Source organism: Harpegnathos saltator, unplaced genomic scaffold (genome assembly GCF_003227715.2).
Source record: "Harpegnathos saltator strain DR-91 unplaced genomic scaffold, Hsal_v8.6 scaffold250, whole genome shotgun sequence".
NCBI lineage: Eukaryota > Metazoa > Arthropoda > Insecta > Hymenoptera > Formicidae > Harpegnathos > Harpegnathos saltator.
Window position 1 is genome coordinate 141622 of NW_020230040.1, and position 21714 is coordinate 163335.

The 21714-nt window shown below is 49.4% G+C and overlaps 1 protein-coding gene across 1 annotated transcript in view; it reads right to left on the reverse strand.

Moving 5' to 3' along the window:
- Window positions 1–4506: 4506 nt before the first annotated feature.
- Window positions 4507–21714, reverse strand: part of LOC105191597 (zinc finger protein ZIC 4) — a 29384-nt gene continuing 12176 nt past the window's right edge. Inside the window, exons 2-3 of the mRNA XM_011155114.2 lie at window positions 6518–6687; window positions 4507–5162 (exon numbers count right to left, since the gene is read on the reverse strand). Of these exons, the coding sequence (XP_011153416.2) occupies window positions 4827–5162; window positions 6518–6687 (506 nt within the window). The 3' untranslated portion in view covers window positions 4507–4826. The remainder of the gene's footprint in view (window positions 5163–6517; window positions 6688–21714) is intronic.

Sequence of the window (21714 nt, forward strand, 5' to 3'; positions counted from 1 at the left end):
AACGTATTTTTACCCGTCTGTGAGCCCTCCGATCGATCGCGCGAGAGTGCCCAGGCTGCTGGCCTCGTGCGTGTGCGTATACGCCGCGATCGGAATAAAATTCCCGTTCCCGTGTCCGAGACGCGGGATCAGCATATCCGAAAATCATCGATCATACAAATTCACGCAACGACACCTGGCCTGACCTCCCACCCACCGTGTCTCCAGCCCTCCCCCCCTGCCCCCGTCTCTTTCCCTCTCGTATCGTCTCTCCTATCTCCGGTGATCTTCTCCGGAGCCCGTGTCATCTCAATCCTCCGCCTCGAAGAATTCCGGGGTCTCGTACGGTTCGGCTAATAAAATCATCTGCATCAGGCCTGGAAATTATCTGACGAATTCATCTGCTTATCGAGCAATAAAACGCCACGGTCGTCCTCCCGATGCCGATGCTATCTCTTCCACCTTTTCTCTTCTCTCTTCCTCTCGAGTAGGTGCCTAGACACATCGTGGCGCCATGCCAACCGAGCCTTTCCTACGTGCGCATGTGTATCTCTCTGTTTGTATGTATGTATGTATGTGTGTGTGTGTGTGTGTGTGTGTGTGTACACACACATGTATCCTTCTGTATGTATACATGCACACACATATATCCTTCTTGCTCGCTTTCTTCCTTACCCGTTCAATACGTCCCACAGGATACTTCGAGAGCTTCGATCCTCAATTTAATAAGAATCTTTGTGGCAATTATACGATATTTATAATCCACTGAAAAAACGATTCCCTTGTAATCTCGCCTAGGAATCTCGGAGCCCAAACGCGAGTTCCCCGTCTGTCACGGATTACACGCGTCCGCGAGATGAACTGTAAAATCCAAAAGCAAATATACAGACAGTGGGGGACGACGTGTGGGGGATTATCGCGCCGAAAACGAATAAGACACCGCATTTGAATATACCATCTGCTCAATATATTTCTGGTTTTTTTCTTTTTTTTTCTTTTTTGCGAAACAGATACAATATGATACAATCGTGTTCGAGATGATGAGGACAATTTCTTCATTTTCATCCTTTCGCTATCGCAAGCGTATACACAATAAAAATAATAATTATTACCTGAATGTTACATGCGCTCCCTTATTTAACGCTATTTATACGTATACTACTCCTAGATTTCTGTATTTACAAGATATCACACATAACAAAAATTGTTAATATCTTACACTGAACACCTACGCCGTCTCGTAATCTGCACTCTGGCTTAATCCGGCATGACTCTATGTACAACTTCGCCGAGTCTCTCCTCTCAAAATACGTATTCTCTCCTATTCACCAAAATAAATTCGCGAGCGAACGACTCTTTTCGCTTTACGTTCATGCTAGTTCACTTTTCCATGGACTTTTGTCTCGCTAACGCTATGAAACGGTGCTCTACCACTGGACTTCTAGTGGGTGTACGTCGAACGCGTGTGGGAAATTGCTGCTTTACAGATGAAGACACGGGATTATGACTCGCGTTAACAGTTGGTGATTAATAAGTTGAGGCACGAGCGTGACTTGTATATTTTCGTAAATCTGTATTCCATTTACATTATCTTGTATAATATATAATTCGAGAATCTGTATAGGTGATTTCAACGTTAGGTTAGGTTAGGTTAGATTAGGTTAGGTTTTAGGTTAGGTGCGCGTGTATGTGTGTATGCGTGCGCGCGTGTGAAGTGTGAAGTGTCTGTTGAGAAAATTACGCTAGAAATTTCCAGTGAAACCACGTATTTCCGAAAGAGAATTTACATGCAGGAGATAAGCATACATAAAAAGTAGAGTAATCGGGCATGTTGTTGTTCCTGAAGAGCGTTCACACGCCATAAATAATGTAATGTCAAATGTAAAATCTTGGAGTATAACACAACAGTTAGTATATAATTTATTAAAATATAAAAATCTTTCATATATTTATATAAGGTACAACTGAAATATAGATAGTCAAACGTTAGAAACGTGTTCTAGTCAATTTAAGAATGAGAAAATCTCTCTTTCGGTTAAAAAATGGGGTAAAATGGGTCAAAAATAATCAAAAGGGATTTGTAAAAAATAAATAATCAAAAAAGGTCTTCTCTATTCTTAAAATGGTTAGAATACTTTGATTTGGTTTCCGGATTGGTTTTTTGCGTTCACAATGAATGAATTTGTTTCTGAACATTTGTGTCGTGAACATTTCAGTCCATTTCTTCAGGGCGAAAATCAACCTAAAACTTGATTTCAAAACTCAACTTCAAGTTATTTTTTTCCCCAAAGAAGTGAACTGGAATGTTCGCGAAATGTCGGAAACAAATTGGCGGTGGACGCGATATATATATATATATATATATCAATTCAACCAAATCAAATAATTCTCAACACCGAAAATATAAAATATCATGGCTAGAGAATACACTTTTGACTATCTATTTTTCAGTCACATCTTTTATACAACGCAAAAGTAATCTGTTCAGGCCGTCCAGTTACATTTTAGAAAAAACGTAACATCCTTAAAAATAATTATAATTTTGCGACCGTATTTAGAGCGAAAGTGTATGTTTAAATTCTCAGTCTTTTAGGTTTCAGAATAGTATGGCTAATTCAGTTTATTCCGTCCATATTATTTTATCTTTCATCATTTACCCTATTAAGTACACTATTTTGTTCGAATCACAAGAAGCAATCGATGAGAAATTATTGCGTTGAATTAATCACAAAGAAATGTGAAATTCTGAAAGGGAAATGCGAATAACCGTGTTTCTAAGTTATGTCCTACTGGACAAGGACTGGAAACGCAGTTAACAACACGCTGTTAAAGTATCACGTATGATAATTTTTGGACATCTTGTATAAAGAGGAAAAGAAAAAACGAAACAGAAACGACGAGTCTATACCTATCGTTGATCTAATTCGCGCGCGATAGCTCAGGACAACAACATCGTAAGTAGACAACATAATTGCGGCCATAACAGTCGTTGACGCGGCGTCGAATAGATCGGTCTACATGTCTCTCGCTGTCGTTATTTCCAATTATTATTTTCGATTAATCAGAGTGGCCATGTGTGTATGACGAGTGTTTCGGCGTGCGTGGAGCGTATCGCGAGCAGTGGCTGCATTTAGAAACTTAAAGGGTAACTGTTATTGTTTGTTTATGCCAAAATGATCGAAAGGAAAATATTTTTAACACGTTGACTGCCATGTTGATGATTACGAAATAGTACTTTAGTCATTTCTAAGAAAATATTACAAATAAATTAAAATCTTTGAGTAAATTAGAAAAATATAATACAATTAACATCTTAAATGCTTAAGCTTTCCAACAAGACCAATCTTTTTCTTACTTGGCTTAACATGTATATTACTGGTTTATTAATTTATTTTCATGACGAGGTTACTCCTGATTATCAACTGAGACATTCGTCTTCTTCGTCTTCGTTGGCTTTTTATCAGCTGTATATTTAATTTATTATACGCAATTGCGTTTTATAGACAAATTAATGAGACGCGGTAATATTACAGCCATTAGTCAGTGGCAGTCAACGTATTAACAGCCGCGCACTCTTGATTTCTCGGGACATAGAATAACAGTTCTAGTGTTATAATTAATCAGAAAATAATTAATCAGAAAAATTGTTTCTTGTTTCAGATCCGGCATTACGCGCACCCTCACACGGCTGATACACGGTTGGCTTCCGGGAATGGAGTTCTGATGAACGAAATGGCGGCACCGGAGTATCCGGTTCGGGCCGAGCAGGGTCGGTTCGAAGGTAGGTTCACAAACTTGCAATTCTACTTCGCTTAAATATCTTCTAGAGATCATTGAAATCTTCGAATATCTTACCTCGAGAAAAGGAATTTCCTTCTATTTAGAATTTATCGATTTCGTCATCGTTTAACATACTGTGCGATGAAATTTTCATCGGGTACACGAAGAGTAAATGAGCACAATTGTCTTACTTTCTGTTTCAGATTTTGGCTGCAGCAAAAAAAACGTGACCGGCCCTGAGTTCCGGATAAGTTGGTGAGTGTTTATCAGAAAAATTTCTCTGGTGGTGGGTTTTAACATTTCGCTGATACCGATATACGCGAATGTATATTTTTCGTGAATTAAGCTCCACTACCGTTCTATTGAACGCACATCGATTCTCAGATACCTTTTTTGCGCATTATTTTACTTGCGTTTTTATTAGCATCTGTAATTTTTATTTTCTTCGCTTCTAAGAGAAAATTTTCAGTACCTGGCAATTTTAAAATAATTCTGTCACACGGGTTCAATATGACGATTGATAAATGATTCCACGATTAAATATAAATTCAGCCTATATCTTTTTAATACATCCTCATATTGAAATATTTATTATTTTCAAATATCACCACATGTATTTTGATAGTGTGAATTTACTTTTTTTTCTCTTATTCTTCCAAAACGCATGTTTTGTAACCTATTCCGTAATTACATAAAATTTCGTAAACTTGTATAAAATTTTGTAATTTCCGTAATTTTATCCTTGCGCTAAAAGTTGCAAAATAGGCATGTTTTGTAACCTATTCCGTAATTACATAAAATTTCATAAACTTGTATAAAATTTTGTAATTCCCGTAATTTTGTCCTTGCGCTAAAAGTTGCAAAATAGGCATACAGATGCGTTACTACATAGTTGGACTCTTGAAACATCTTTTCGAGGATTTCGATGAATCGATCGACTGTCATCCACAAATTCCTTTTCGCGAGATAGCACCCCGTTTTCACGAGGCCCGTTTTGTTTCATGTTTCCCGACACGGGAGAGACTCGAGAACGATTCGGTCTTATCTTCCTACCTGTAATAATCTGATTAATAAGCGGTTGCTTGATGATGTAAGATTTGAAAGTGGCTGATGTGATGCGGCGGTGGCGGTCCAGGTAGAGGACTATGTTGAGACGCCGTCGTCGGTGGTTGACAAACGTACCAATTACCTAAGTCCGCGCTACGGGCGGAAAGATGACTCGTAGGTGGTGCGTTCGTCGGCGTCGTCGTCGTCGTCGGAGCTACCGGTACAACTGGTGGTGGTTGGGGTGATTCCGTATGCCCGGTCACCGATAAACTACCACCGCTGCTTGTGCTCTCCTCACCGTCGCTGTCGTATCCACTGCCAACTTTGCCCTCATTAGGGCACGATACGCCGTGTACCTGGAGGAAGAATAACGGCAATGTTGATTAACTTTGTGCGATCGCAGTCAAGGCAATGTTGGGCGATACACTCGAGAAAAGCGCTACTACTATAAACGGTTAATATATATGACCGGCGATATTACAATAATTATAATATTGTCGCTAATGTAATAATAAAATATTGCCGATGCGAAGCTCCGTCGACTGCGTGCGTTGCTTGCTTCGCGAACTGTCGCGGGGGATCTTCAAGATCATGAAGACAGTGATACGAATTTCTATACATCGTGCTCGCGTACATCTAGAATTTATATATTTTTGGCGAAAAATATTTTCTTGAAATCCAGCTTTCGTGCGACTATCGAGTCGAGATCAAGTAAAGCAACGGTGTGAGAGAGTAGAGCCTCGCTACGAGCGCGAAAGCTTGGCTGAGAGTAACGAGAATCAAGGATCCCTTTCCGTCTCTTTGGTTCCTCCTTCATAATTCAGTGAGCAAATCTCGACGACTGCCTTCCGCGAAGCACGTCTGCGAAAAATCATGGGGAAAGAATGAGACGGAGGGAGAGAGAGAGAGAGAGAGAGAGAGAGAGAGAGAGAGAGAGAGAGAGAGAGAGAGAGATACAAGAACGTCCGTGTATAAAGCTGACCTAATCTAGCCTGTCACATATGTATCTCTCGAAAGTCTCGGAAGTCGGCTTTTGGACGGTTCTCTATCTCTCCTTCTGTCTTTCCGCGTCAAGATAATTTCTTATTTAGATTCCGTGATCGTTCGCGCGAAAAAAATCACGTTGTTGTCTCGCGAAGAGATTCACAATTCTCGTTCTCTCTTTCGTTCTCTCTTTTATTTTCAACGAATTCTTAACGAATTGCGACCCGCATAATTTATACAAGTTTTGCTTGAGTGGCAAAATTAGACCAAACGACAGGGAATCTCGTAACAGACCTCAATAGATGAACGTGCGAGACGACAGGCATCGTACGCGCATTTTGAGCCTCGGCTGACGTCGCTCTCTTCGAACGGGCCGTTTATTTCACAGCAAGATAAATTTGCGTTTCGCAACTCTCGCAGTTTTCACGTCGAAGATTTATCGATTAATCAGCATCGCGAGAAAGAGGCAAAAATCGACATCACCGGATCCGATTTTACACGCCTCTCGTGGTAGTCTTTTAGAAATCTCGTAGCAATCTCTACGAAGATTAATTCTGTGCACAAACACGCGTTCCTGACGAAATCCGCGTCGCAGATGAAACTGTTAAACTTACGCCACTTGCGAAATAAACGGCTCGGGCGGAAACGAAGGGGATCGAATCACTAGTAGTGCACGCTCGTTTGCCCATCAAGCTATGTTCATAATTAACTGGAACAGGGGACGCACCTTCATGTGCTTGCGCAGTGAGCTAGGATGCGTATAGGACTTGTCGCAGCCGTTTACTCGACAATTGTAAGGCTTGTCCGACGTGTGAACGTGGCTGTGCTTCTTACGATCGCTACTGTTGGCGAACCGCCTGTCGCAGCCGGAGTATTCGCACTTGAAGGGTTTCTCGCCTAGAAAAGAAAAGAAAACAGCTGGCTTACTAAACGCTTCAATTAAAGGTACAGCAGTCGAGAAATAGTTGCTTAGAGATAGACAAGTTGGAACGAAATGTCGGTGGTAGAGGGCGTAGAAGTGCTCTCTCTCTCTCTCTCTCTCTCTCTCTCTCTCTCTCTCTCTCTCTCTCTCTCTTTTACATACACATTTTCAAATTCTTCACTCGCGATCGTCTCCTGTTTGAATACTTCTTGGAGAAAAAAAAAAAGTGTCAAATACGAGTCGTAAAATAATCGTAGGCGCAGAGACACGGAAAAAAGCGAAGCGATTCCGTTGAATTATACTTTATGGGTTGGTGTTGGGTGTTGGCAATTAAAAAGTAATTACGCAAGCGTAACAGCTCGCGCGCGTCCGTCCGTATTACGGAGAGCCTCGTCTCGATTTCTGCTGTATCTTGATGAGCAGTGGCGGAACTCCTCTCAATGGCTCCTTCTGACTTAGGGCGCTGGAGGAAAAGAGAGAGATATCGAAAGATAAGGTCTCCTGCACACGAATGGCCGCCCCGTTGTCGGGGGCGCAGCGAGACCGTGTGGCGTGACTCTTATTTATTTCCAGCGGAAGTTGACTGGAATATATTTTACCACGTCGGTCCGCACCCCCGCATTCTACTCCCTTTTCCGGGGTTTCCTCCTGGCGCTCTCGAGAAGAGCGGAGACGCGCGAACAGGAAGCGCGAACTTGGCGGATTTTTTATGGGGAATATGGCGAGACCGACTGTGTGTGCATTCTCGCCCTCTCGGACGAGGGGTGAATCGCGGCTGGAATTGGGAATACGTGTCGTTGAAACATATAAAGCCGAGATGAGCGCGCCGGTGGGGAAGGATGTCGCGAAAAAATATATATCTTATAATATACATTTTGGGGACGCCGTGACTCGAAACGAATAAATTTCGAGTGGATCCTCCTCCGCTCCGTCTGCGGAAAATTTTGCCGACAAACCACGCTATATTTATACCGTTCCGCAGCCTATCAAATTCGCTGTACACCGAGAGAAAAAGAATGGTTGGTATGATAAAAATTATAATCATTTTCATAATCAACACTAATTACATTTCTCTCTGTTTTTCTCGAAAGATAATAGCAGTATGTAATCAAAGTATGTGTGTGTGTGTGTCATCGCCGCAACTATAGCAACATTTGCAAAAATAATTTTCCCGACCAAACACTCTTCCCTCGGCGTACATTGAAGGCTCACGCGAGAAGTGGAGAGGGTAGAATAAAATGACAGATAGAATTATCGGAGAAACGCGCGGGGAATGGAGACGCGGAAGAGACTTGTTGGAAACGAATTCCGAAACGAGCCGAGCGTTCACTTTCGAAGGCGAAGCGCGGACGTGAGTGCACCTGATCTTCCTTGTTCCGCGACTCGCCTTCTGTTTCCGCGGGAGAGCCCATTAAGTTTCGCGGCCACGTCGTTATTCATCTCACGTGTGAAAAACGCGATAAGATTACGCGCGCCGGCGGGGAGTGACGTATCGTCTCTCGCGATACAGATTATATTCAAATCGTTCGGACACATTGCCGACGGGCATCCGTGGCATGGGCGTCATAAGCACGGGCGTTTTAAATATTTATGAAGCCGCGGAGATAGCGGTTCACGCACGACGTCACCTCTTATCTCTCACGCTGCTGTAACTCTGCTTCACTTTCTTTCTTCGCCAGCGGAAAGATCTCAATTGTTGAATTTTACGGACATTTTCCCTATCTCGATTGCAAAGCGCGCGAATACGCGTATGCGTAACGAGCTTCCCGACGAGCTAACGAGCTTCGTGGCGCGTAAAATATTTGTGAATAATTATGAATTAATTTTCGCCCGCCATTATTTTATTCCCGCACACGCGTGCGCATCACACTTGACTTTGCATATACAAATTCGCGCGAGAAACGCGCGAGCGCACGGCAATTTCGTGCGTCCGCGGCGGACATGCCGCATCCACGTCTCAATCTATCCCCCCGTTTCGCAAAAGAGAGTTGGCTCGGTTTTGACTTTTTGTATGCGATCTCCACCCATCGATTCACACCTCCTCGAGGGGTCCTCTCTCTCTCTCTCTCTCTCTCTCTCTCTCTCTCTCTCTCTCTCTCTCTCGAGCCGATCGAAAGGGGCGCACGTACGCTCGCGCAGCCAATGCGTCGCCGCCGCCACCGTCGTCGTCTGGTTAGCCAGCTCGCATAAAAGGAGCTCCTCGTCCGCGAAGGGGAGGGTCGGGGGGCCGTGACACTCCTTTCCAAAACAGGACGATTAATAACTTTTCAAATCTGTCCCCGGCAGGGACCGCTTCGGTAGCGCGCGCGTTGGCAAATAAATAGCAGATAAATAAAAGCGCGCGTCTCTCCTACGTCGTGCATTCTGTCGTGCGCGCGGGGTTGCGTGTGCAGATGGCAACAATATGCCGTGAAATATTGCCGGTGGTCGATGTGTGCAACCGCTACGGCACGCACACAGAGAGAGACCGGTCGCGCGCGCGCGCCAGTCAGCGCGAGATTGTGCTGGTGGTCGCGTAGTGCTTGCGTGTGAATACAGGGTGTCCCACAGGAACACTGTTTTGTTTTTTAATCTCGACGGCGGCGCGGCGGACCTTTCGATCGGCTTGAGATTGCGCGCCTTCGTTAATCGACCGAATTTTTGCCGAGTTTTACAAACGGCGAGAGTTAGGACTCGCTGCGAACTGGGCTGCGCGACATGTCGCGCGATTTAACGGTATGATGATCTCGTCTGCGCGCGAAATTAAGAGAAATCTCCCGCTCGTGTGAAAGTTTGAAGATTCGTCGAAAATTCGCTCGTCTCGCGCGCCACTCGATGTCCGCGATGTGAAGAAAAAGGAATTACGGCGGCGCGAGGCAGTGTTTGTCGACAGACAGCGAGTTCGCCTCGTCGAAATCCTTGCGCGAACGATCCGAGGCCGGTGCGTCTGAAACAGCCAGTACGCACGACAATGCGAGCCTCTCTGTGCGTGCGTGCGTGCGTGCGCGCGCGCGTGCGCGTCGTATGTCGCTACGCACACGCGTGCACCCCACGAGCTACACGTGGGTGCGCACACGGGTTCTCACGGACTTGTGCGTCCCGAGATACAAGGCGCGTACACGCACCAGCGAAATCTGTGGCTACACAGAAAGGTCGGACTGTGTCGGCCACCGCGCCTTCACATCCTCGTGGACACACATACTAACGCGAAACTTGAAATTCATGGTGCTGCACCAGGTTATAGCGTGGTGTAGCGCAGCCAAAGGGGAACCATCGCGGCAGTTCCCGAAGGGCAGTGTAGGCATCGTGTTATGACTTTCAGAATGGAAAGGCACAATGGCCCAGATCCACGCCGGATAAAATAGTTATTATAATCGTTTTGGCTACGGCTGAAATCGAAGAGCGATACACGCGCGCGCGGGCCCGCGCGTGTGTAAGTATTATCCGGCTTCAGAGAAGAGAGAAGATAGAGAGCGGTGCGTGCGCGTGCGCGCGCGCGCGAGCGAGTTCAATGGCTAGATTTAGAGGCTGTAGCACCGGTACAGCACCGGTATAGCAGCCAAATAGAGGAGCAAACGGACGGACGAACGAGCGGATCACGAAATGTCGATTCTAATCGGTACGGATTCCGAAGATCGGCCGGACGGAATTAGAATTACGTGTGTATCTCTCTCGGAGCGCGCTCGTACGCTCGCCGCTGTTCGGAGCTTTTTGTCCGATGAACTTGGAGGAGCGCATCGAGGAGTGCGCAGCATAACTGCGGACGGAGCGAGTCGTGACCATTTGCGAAAACGTCCGCGTAGAGTTTCATTTAGGCACAAGCTCGAGTTCGGGGACGAACTTTCGTTGGCCACAAAAATCGGGCGTCGGTCTGACTCGTCGGTCAGGGAAGTGCGATATAATAACTCGGCGAGGCCGAAGCAAAAGCTGACGCGCGCGCGATCTTGTCTTTTCTTCGCGGCACCTTCGAGGAAAATTCGTTGAGTCGAAGTTTTTGGGAAAAAATGGCCCGACGTAAAATCCGGGTGATATATAGAGGGTATCATTGTCCAGAAATCCGACCAGCCTCTTCCCTCGTTCTCGTCGTTGGCTCTTCTGTATATATACGTGTCCCATAGGATAATGGATGATTTTTCGCGGCGATTGTATCGGTAGAGGACAGCAGTCTCAGAGCCACCACGCATTGTTGCGAACCTCGTCGAATGGAGGAAGAGAGAGACCTAGCCCTTGGTGAAGCCTACGGGAAGCTCTCCTCCCTCCCTTCCTTCCTTCGACCTTCCCGTTGCCCATTCTCGCAGGCCTCTCGAGTGGATAATTTTCTTGTTATACGTTCGGTATTAGCGGAGAGATCTCGGAGATCCATCCCCCGTGTCAAGTACACATATCGATTTCAAGCATCGCGATCGCCCGTCCAGATATACGCCGAAAAGTCGCGGCAGTCACTCACCGTGTGCTCGACTCGATCTCACCGTGAATCAGGATCACCACAGATCACACGTCGGATCCGTGCCCGCGATCCGATGCCCCCGAACAATCTTCCTCGCGATCGCGGAATTCCGCTCGCCGTCCGCGTTTTCCCCTGCCGCGCTTCCCTCCCCCGACGATCCGTCCGTTCATTTCCCGCGCCGAGCAATTTCGCTGCCGCTGGCTCTCGCGAGAGCGCGAGACCCGAGATTGGTGATTTTTCCGCGTTACACGGCGGCCGGACGGAAGTGCGAGTGATAAACGTTGTGATTTAATGAGAACCGCCGGGGCTGGACGTACAGCACGCACATTCGGGAGGAATTAAAATCTCGAGCCGCGCTACGGGGGAGGGTGGTGATTTCATCGGCGGCTTGTCGCGGGAGAATGAAAACGGTCGCCGCGCGCGCGTTAATCATCGTCCGCGATGCTGCACGATCGCGTAGCCCGGCCCTGCGCCGGTGATACATGGAACGATCACTTTCGCCGGGCCCTGCGCGAAAGTATCGTTCCATGTATCACCGTGAGATTTGAATCGCGCGCGACGATCCATCGAGTCAAAGTAACAAAATCCGATCGCAAAGTTCCGCTTGGCTTTGATATCTTTTTGTTTTTCATGGTTTCTCTTTTTGTTTTCCCGCCCCTAACCCTCGGCCTCGTACCGTTCGAAATCCGACGTTGACTCCGACTCGTTTCCGCCACTTCGAATCACTCCGCAGCATCGATAACGTTCACGTCCAACACCTGCGTCGTGCGCGCGCGCGCGCCCACAGATTCGTTCGCGATCGCGACGGACAAGATCCCGGATTTGTATTATAGCGAGGAACGTTTCCTCTTTCCGCACGAGCGCCTGTCCTGCGAGCGAAAGAGGATACTGCGAGGAAGAGAGAGAGAGAGAGAGAGAGAGAGAGAGAGGAGGGAAAAGAACGAGATGAGAGCTCGAGATGTCCTGCGAGCGTACCGGACTTTTTGCCAGGATGAGCGCGCGCGAAACGAGGAAGCGCAGAAAATTGGGGGGGAGTAAGTCGGCCGAGGGAAAAGAGCACGGGTGAGGAAAAAAAGAACCGCAGATCCGTGGGTAAGCGTAACTACCGGTTGATGCGCCGATCATTCCGCCATGCTGCCTTTGAAAGGGAGAGCGCCATCGGCAGATGTTTCTTTGCTCAAGTAATTCGAGTGTTTGCTTGTTCCCTCTCTCTCCCCCCCTCTCTCTCTCTCTCTCTCTCTCTCTCTCTCTCTCTCTCTCTCTCTCCTCTTCTCCTCTCTCGCTCGCTCCAACGAAATCGCCCTTGTCGAGCCCTGAGGAAGCCCCACGGGTCTCCATGATATGCCCACCTCCCGGTGTCTATTGGAAAGCACGTTGGGCCACCACTACCTCCCCAGATCGCGTTAGGATAAGATAATGCTTGACCCAAATAACGTCCTGATGGATCTAGGCGGATCTCCCCCCCCTCCTCCACCTCCTCCTCCAGCCCCTCGCCACCCTGGTTCCATCAGTCTCGCTCAAGAAATTATTACACCGCTCCAGATTTAATTACGTGGCGCGTTCGGGATCTTTGCTGGCGATATCGTCGCGATGAAATTTGCATCGTAAAACCTTCAGTCGTGCGGCGACGACGACGACGACGACGACGACGACGACGACGACGACGAGGACGAGGACGGAACCTGACATTGTGTCGAAGCGAACGTGAGAAGCTTCTCGCTCGCTTCTTGGCTTGACGTTTCTCGCTCCCCCGAGTCGTCATCGGCCGAATCAGCTTGTCGTCATCCTTGATCCGGTTCCTGTCACATCGCTCCGACGTCGTTTCGCCCTGTTGAAGAATTCGGTAGCCCGGTGTCCCTCGCACGTAGGTGCAGTTTAGAGTCGTATATCCTTGGCCGTTATCTGAGTCGCGATGCTACCGTTGCTTGGACCCTCTCACGGACGCTCGCGAAGCTCACGCACACGCACGTCCAGTGCGGGGGACCGGTGTCGCGGCGGTTTACACGACGTTTATACGTGTTTATGTAAACGCCGGTCCAGGTCGCGCACACGTGTTGCTGCTGCCGCTGCGGTTGCTGCTGTCGCTGACAACCAATCTCTGCCGTCTCTCTCTCTCTCCCCCCTCTCTCTCTCTCTCTCTCTCTCTCCCCCCCCTCTCTCTCTCTCTCTCTCTCGTTGCCCAGTGTCTGCGGATATGATTGTCTCTCTGTCTCTCTTTCTCTCTCCCGCTCTCGTGCCGACTCCGTCTCTTTCCGTCTACCTCGGGCTCCGGGGTAGAGATCAAACTCGGAGATTTTCAGAAACTGCCGGCATAAAAGATAGGGGCGCCACGGGCCCGGTATGCCGTCGTCCGTTGTCTAGAGTTACCAGGGTCGGCACCGTCGACCTATCACTTCCAAAGAACCGGTACAAAGACATCGGTACAGTTCACAGCATTCTTGACGAGATTTCTGTGAGCTGAGTCTGGACGACACCGCGATAAACGAGTTGTCATTAGGACAGATTATGTCGGATAATCGCCGTGGCGGACGATTATCTTAGTATCCCATTAAAACCGTGTCCTTTTTCTGCATTCCTCTTCTGACGCCGAGTTCTGTCAATATCTCGTTTACGGTGATTTATAATAATTGCAACAGTTGCAGTTGCAGTTGGCTCCTCGTGATCGCGGGCTGTGCGCACACAGGCTGTACTCTCGTAGCGGAGCAGTAGTTGAAGAGATGGCGTTGATGACGTGAGAGGCGAAGTTTTTAGGGGGCACTGTACGCCCCCGGACGCGCGGAGAGAGATCTTCTCATGCAAAGCGCGCGGTATTTATTCGCGGAAGGTGGCATTTTTCTGGACTGACTCATGTGTGTATATAGTTGTCACGGCGCGTAGTATCTTTGCACCCATCTAGCCCGTAATTGTATATCTTCGCCGCGGAGGAAGCCTCCGCGTCGCGTCTCCTCTGAAAATCGTTCGGCTGCCCGTAAAAACTCGGTCCCGAGCGACGAACGCCCGCCACCCCGTCCCCGCCCCCGTCTCGCGAAATTAAGGCTACCGGTGAAGCACGGGGTGGCGAAAATTCCAAATGCGCTCGCGACCGGATCGCGTCGGGCCGCCTTTTGCGTTTCCCGCTCAACGGAGAATCGGGGGCAGAATCGAGCGTGCCCAGTGACTCGACCGACGCGCGCCTTCTCCTACAAACGCGAGTTGCCGGAGTGGCAAACATCGCCGTTCGAGGGCTCTTCACAGCGAGGCCTCAAAGCATGTCATTGAAGCGAGAAGTACGCGCGCGCCCTTATCCCCAGCTCGAGGAGTGCCGAAAGTCTCGTCAAGTTTTGCGCGGTAGCGCTCGAGAGAAATGTACAAACACAGAGACACCGACCGGACGTTTCAGTGTGGCTCAGGATCCTTCGGAGAAAAGCGAAATAGACCTCGGTGGGCTTACGCCGGCAGAATTCAGCGACGTATTGTTGCAGCTTTGTGCACCGGTGCTAAACGGCACCGTAGAAAGCGGGAGAGAGGAAGAGAGAGAGAGAGAGAGAGAGAGAGAGAGAGAGAAAGAAAGGGAAAAGAAGAAGGAATATGGATGCACAAATGCGAAAGAGGGGCTCGTTAGAGACCTATTGTCCGGCCTGGAAGCTTTTCCACGTCGAATCCGCCGATGGGTCGAAAACGCTTTCCGCGGTCGATTCCAACTGCCGAGAGGTCGTCGATGATCGTAACGTGCTCACAACAGCCGAAGAAGCGAAAAGGCGCGAGCATCTCGGACGACAGCCAAGTGCGAGTGAGTGAGAGAGAGAGAGAGAGAGAGAGAGAGAGAGAGAGAGAGAGAGAGAGAGAGAGAGAGAGAGAGAGAGAACGGAGGGAAGAGAAGAGGAGAGCAATCGATCCGAAGGAAACGTCGGCAGATTAGCATTTTCGAGAGGCGGGTTTTGGAAACCGGAACGAATGGTACCTCGAGTAGCGTCGTGTGTATACATTTATACACAACGCTCGTTTCGGCCGCTGCGTCTCTATCTTTCTCTCCTTCTCTGTCCTTCTCTCAAGCAACGCTTATCCGTACCCTCGGGCCGCTCCTCGCGATTATCCCATGCCGTTTCGTGCCACGCTTTTAATATGCCGGCCTTTATTCCTCCTTTCCCACACCTCGCGGCGCGTTTCGCTCGTTCGTTTATCGGCGATGCGAGAAGGGTCGCGGTCGCGCGGTGTCGCGCGCGACGAGGAAACGACTTTCCGGAAAAGTTTCGATTCGCTCTCTCGTTCGCGTCCGCCCCTTGTCGCGATTTTCTCTCTCTTTTTCTGCCTTTTTTTTTCCCCGTCCGCGGAGAGCCCCGCCAAGTACCGTCGCGGGCGTCGGGAGAAGGAAGTTCATGATTTACGTACGGACAGGATTAAGTGGGGAAACCTCGCGCGACGGATACTTGAGAGAAAATATAAGGACGAGGGGACGACGACGGTAAGGGGGGAACACGCGACGGAAAGAACAAGTAAGAAGATACATTAACCTCGCCGGTAACGGCGAGTAATCTCCCAGGAATTTCATTAAACGGCACGGAAATAAACTCCCTTCGATCGCGCGAAACTTCCCTCCGCGCGCGCGGTTTATCAAAACTATCTCGTCCCGTTATCAACGAAAATAACCGCACGCCGGGAATGAAAAGAACGAGAGAAAAAAATACATACCGTTGTACGTAGACCGCGCATCTCGCGAAAGCATTGGGGGGAATTACGCGGGGATATACCGTCGCGATTTACCGTACGGTGCAAATTCCCCCCTCCGCCCCCTCGCCCCCCTCTCCCTCCGCACAGCGAGCGCGGATTGCGAGCGCGGCGCACCATGGCACGGCAGAAGAAACAATGTTACGCGAGTACGAGAGGAATGCCGAGTTAAACGCATTTTAGTCACGGTTAATTTGGTTAGCCGACGTTTAGTCATTAATAGACGCTGGCGCGGGATCGATCGGTATTTATTGACGGTCGATGATTCGACGGTTTCTCGCGTCGATACACTATGTATCATCGATGGATCTTTCATCTGCCGTCCCCTCTCCCTCCCGCGACGCGAGGGCCCCGAGAGAATGAGAAAGAGAAAGAGAGAGAGAGAGAGAGAGATCTCTCTCTCTCTTTCTCTCTCTCTCTCTCTCTCTCTCTCTCTCGGAGCATGGTGGGGCACTCGACCAGCCAAGAGACTGCTCTCGTGTGTGGGCCAGTTTTAGGCTTATTAATGAACGGCTCCGAGGTCTCTCGTCTAGCGATTAGACGCGAGGCGTGGCGGGAAGATCGCTAAATCAGATCGCGGAGCAAGTTGCAGCGAGTCGCAGGTATATAATACGTCTCAACCCCGCTCGGCGGACGTCGGACGAACGCGCGAGGACGACGTCGTTACCGGTTCCCCGCGGACGAGATCACTCTCCCGTAGGCTCTCGTCGCGAAGCGACAGGCGAGCTAAGACGATCATCCGACTTCGGCCGGGAAATTCAAGCGGGAGTCAGTCGCCCTCGGCGCGACTCGCGCCGATCGTTGTTTCGCGTCAAATCGCGTTATCGAGATATGAGCGCGCTTAACGACCTCAACAGCCGCGAGTCACATCGCCGGCGGCGGCGGCGGCGGCGGCGGCGGCGACGACGATGACGACGACGACGACGACGACGACGGAAAAATGACCTTCCGGAAGCGAGCGGCTGTTCGACGTTAATACGATTGCGGTGTGTCGCGCAAATTTATTTGCGAGTCGTGACTGCCGCCGCCGCCGCCGCCGTCGCCGCCGTTGTCGCTGCGTGCGGGGGTGAGAAACAAGGACGAGAGCGCGCGCGGGGGCCCCGTGAGAGGGTGGACGGACGGTGGGGACGTTGGGTGGCTGAAGCTGGGGGACGGTCAGGCGGCAGGGCAGGGTGGAGGGAGGACTGGGAGAACATAATGTTTCCCACAGAGCGCGGAGTTGTATATTTTACGATATGGCGAGCAATTTGACATCTCGCGCGAGGCATAATTCACGCCCGTGCAGCCCGTGTGCTGCGTCCTCCGCACCAGTCCTCCTTCTCCACCACCACCACCACCACCACCTCCTCCTCCTCCTCCTCCTCGTCGTCGTCGTCGTCCTCCATCACCTTCCTCCTCGTCCCTCCGTCCTCCCTTCGCCATGGCGTTCGCGGGATCGTCTGCAGGCGTCGTGCATCGGCCGATGCACCGAACACGCGCGCATATGAGAGATCGCCGCACGCACGCGTGTACACACGTACTTCGGACAGGTACGCGTGCGTGCGAGCGCATCGAAACCATTAGAGGTAGAGGCTCTTCGTAAATATAACACAGACGGCGAAACTTGCCTTCTCTTTCTCTTTCTTTCTCTCTTTCTCACTTTCTCACTTTCTCTCTCTCTCTCTCTCTCCTCTCTCTCTCTCTCTCTCTCTCTCTTCCTTTCTCACTTTTTCTCTTTCTCTCTTTTTCTCTCCTCCTCTCTTGCGCCTCTCTGTCGTCGTTATTTTTCTCTCGGCCCTCTCACTTTGTCTCGCTGTCTTGCATCGTCTTTCCCCTTTTCTCTTCATTTCCTCCAGCTTTCCGTCGTTTCGCGTCGCAAGACGTGCGCGCGCGCGCGCGCCTCCTGACGCATCGAAACCGGGCGAACGCTCGCCTTCTCTCTCTCTCTCTCTCTCTTTCTTCGTTGCTTTCTCTTCTCGTCTCATTGTTTCACTTCCTTCCTGTTTGTTTTCTTCTTCTTGATTTTCTGCAGCTTTCCGTTCTTTCGCGTCGCGAGGTGCGTACGTGGAGACGACTCCTCCCGTCGTCCTCACGCCCGTCCTTCACGCGGCGGCCGCGGATCGACACCGCCGCGTGAAAAATGTGAAATCCAACAAATTCGAGCCGTTTCTCTCGAATATGCTATTCGGACGCGCGAGTGAAATTCATGTTTTTTGTCGCGAGACTTTGCACACTCGTCCGCCGGCGCGCAATTAAGCCCTCATGCATTTATGCGCATACGTAAACACTCGGCGACTTTCGTATCTCTCTTGTACGTGTCTTCGGCTTCCCCCCCCCCCCTCCCCCCGGATATCCATCTTCTTCTAATTGCACTTATTTTCCCTCATTCTCTTCTCCCTCTGCTCGCACGTGTGTATTATGCGGCATTTCATACATACGTGTGATTCTTACTCGCGCGTGCGCACGCGCGCGTGCGCTTCCGCCGACCCCTTTTTATCGCGCTGATACGCCGTTGGCGTGCGCGCACATCGTTTCACGGTGCAATTTTATTTATTTAGGACTTTTCACACTCACGTGGCCCCGGCGAGGCGGCGGGCGGCGCAGTTTTTACGCGCGTAGCTCCGCTACGTTCGCGTAAAAACTGCGCTAACACTTTTTTGCGACGGAAATGACTAATAGGCCGCATTTAGGTATCGTCGAGCGGCCTCGCGGCTACGCCTCTCCCGCGCCGTCTCGTCGCCAATCGAACACGGCGAGTCGTTGAAGTCGTGACGCAGGTGACGATCACGATTGGCATGTTCGTTCGTTCGCTCATCGATCGGGGATCGCAGAAGAAACCTTGGCGCCGCCGCGGCGAACCGCCGTAAACGTACGGCGCGCGCATGCGCGTGCGCGTTCGGAAGAGACCGGCATTATCCAAAAGTTATTACTTCTATTTGCTCGCGACGGACATTATATTCCCTACGCCGCGGAGCTTTACATCTATTAAGTGGCAATTAAATACGCCGCCCGGAATTAAACGCAACCCTCGCGTGCGCGTCATGACTCTCAACAACGAAATATCGCTTGTTAACCGTCTGTTTATTATTCACCGGGATTCACCGTCGTTGAAATCATTTTCGTACGGCGAATCGCGCGCTCGCGCTCGACGTAATAGCCGAGCAATTCGCGGTGATAAAGCAATTGTGTGCTGAACGAAACGATCGGCGATTACACACGGGGTTGTGCACGGCACGATCGCGGAATATAAATTCGCATTGAAATACGCCGTGTAAATTTGCGCAATTATGAGCCGCGTAATGTTGCCGCTTTCGCACAATGTCAGCCTCGCTCTCTCGTCAAACGCCCGGCTCGTTCGCTTCCCAGGAACGTAGGAAGTTTCTCGCCTACGCGTCTTGCGCACTTTTGCTGAAGAGATCTCGTTTAGAAAGACTCTCTTCGACAGAGAGAGAGAGAGAGAGAGAGAGAGAGAGAGAGAGAGAGGAAGCGTTATTTATTGAGCGCTCTGGGACAGAGTCCCGTCAAGCGCAAGGAAGTCAAAAATGATACAAAGAATTTTTGAGTTTTACATTAGCTGAAAGAATACGCAAGATGAGTATAAACAAGTAATGGAACAATACAAAAAATAGTAGTATAGACAATGGTAGATTAATATAAAATAATAGTAATAGTTAGGCAGTCAGGAGGTGAAGACGGTCGCCAGTACTGTATCTCATATGACTAAAGCAGGCTCGTATTGTACCTCTCGACGAGGTGTTCGTACAGTGCGTTTTTGAACGACTGTATCGAGTCTGAACTTTTGATAGTTCCAGGCAAACTGAGTTCCACTGAGGGAGACGGCCACGACTCTAAAAGAGCGTTTGAACGTTTCTGTTGTGCACTGCGCTGGGATTTACAAATCCGGTAAATCCGGTGCAGCTCTAGTGCTTCTGTTCGTAACATCCTTGTATAGTTTTTGAGGATGTTGAGGGTGGATTAGATTATAAAGGAAGCATCCCACGAAATAAAGACGGCGAAGGTCAGTTTTTGCTCAAGCACGGAGCATGTCGTAGTAGGGCGTGATAAATATGAACCGAATACAGCTGTTTAACGCTTTATGAAGCTGAGTCGTTTGCTCAACAGACATGTCAGTGAGCGCAGCACAAGAGAGAGAGAGAGAGAGAGAGAGAGAGAGAGAGAGAGAAACGGTTACATTCGTGACATCTCCGGACGCTAGGATCTCAACTCGCCCGGAACTTCTTGTGAGAAAATTATAACGTGCTACACGGACCCCTGATAATTTCCCCCGGCCGAAGGTACACACGGCGTCGGGTTACGAAATTAAATTACAATACGGAATAGCTGGTGTGCCCCGACGTCAAAACGGCCCATGAGTTGTATCCATATGATTTTTGACATGGCCCTTCAGGTCAATCCTTGACACGAGTCCGTGGGACAAGGGGCTCGGCCGATCTTGCCGGTAGATTAGAGAAGAAATTTAAAGAGTCTCGGCGCGCTCGCGCGTGTGTATTGGCAGATACGCATAAAGAAACAAATCATCTTATGCGTATCTATTTTTTGCACGATTAAGCGAGATGCAAAGATTGTCTCTTATCTGCGCCCTATATCGTATTCTTCAGTTCAGAGAGAGAGAGAGAGAGAGAGAGAGAGAGAGAGGGAGGTGAAATGTGAAAAAGACAGGATATCCGCCGATAAATCGTTCACGCGCAGACACACATCGCCGACATTAGCGAGTCTGCGCTGACCGAGTCTTGGCTTGCATCCATTTCGCGAGAAGAGAAAATCGCCAGTAAGTCGAGAGTCCCGCGTCGACCACTTATATAATCGACGTAATCTCGCAGAATAAATTCGCACACGCGTCGATAGTAGTGTGCGAAATATCACGAAGAACCGCGCGAATATAAATTCGAAGTTTGGCGCATTATTGACGAGAGAGAGAGAGAGAGACTTGTCGCTGACGGAATTGAGGCAAATTTGAGCGACAATAGGAAGTCGATGCGAAGTGTCTCTCACGGTCAAGAAGGGCACAAGGTGGACACGTGGTCACCGTAGCCTGGTGACCACGTACGCGAAAGCATCCCTACATCTGCCCGCACTAACGACCTATGTAAATGTTCTATCTGTTATCCTTGTCTCTTATCATCTTATTCTCCTCCTCCTCCTCCTCCTCCTCCTCCTCGACCGCTTCTTCCTCAACCTTCTTCTCTTCGGCGACGATTCCACCGTGGACGAAAAGGTAGAGAGACACAAAGTGGGAAGAGAGCGAGAGAGAAAGAGGGAGGGAACATTGAAAGGGAGAGACGGGAAGGCTGTAGGAGAAAAGAGGATACACGAAGAGGAGAGAAGAAGGCCCAGCATTCCAGAGCCCGGTCTCGACCCGCGACCCTCGCCCCCTAAATCATCCACCGCAGCTAGGCCGCAATTCCGTTTTGTTTTCTCCGCTCCTCTGCTCGTTCCTCTTTTTTTCCTCCCTCCGCGTTTCTCCCTTTTTTTATTTATCTCCCCTCCCTCCACCTCTTTTCGACCTTTTCTACCAGACCACGGAGACAACCGACCGACCCTTCTTCTTCTTCTTCTTCTTCGTCTTCTTCTTCTTCTTCGTCTTCTTCTTCTTCTTCTTCTTCTTCTTCTTCTTCGTTGTCGTCGTCATCGTCGTCTCCTCCTTCCTTCTCTTCTTCCTCTTCTTCTTCTTCTTCTTCTTCTTCTTCTTCTTCTTCTTCTTCTCCTCCTTACGGCAATGTTCCACCAGCACGTTCTGACGGGAGAGAACTGTGGGAAAAACGTCGTAGACCTGCGCGACCCTTACGAGGGTGACGGGCCACGGTAATGAGCCCTTCGCACAAATTCGACTTGATCTCCGCCTCGGTCGAGACACATTGTTCGCGGTAGATCG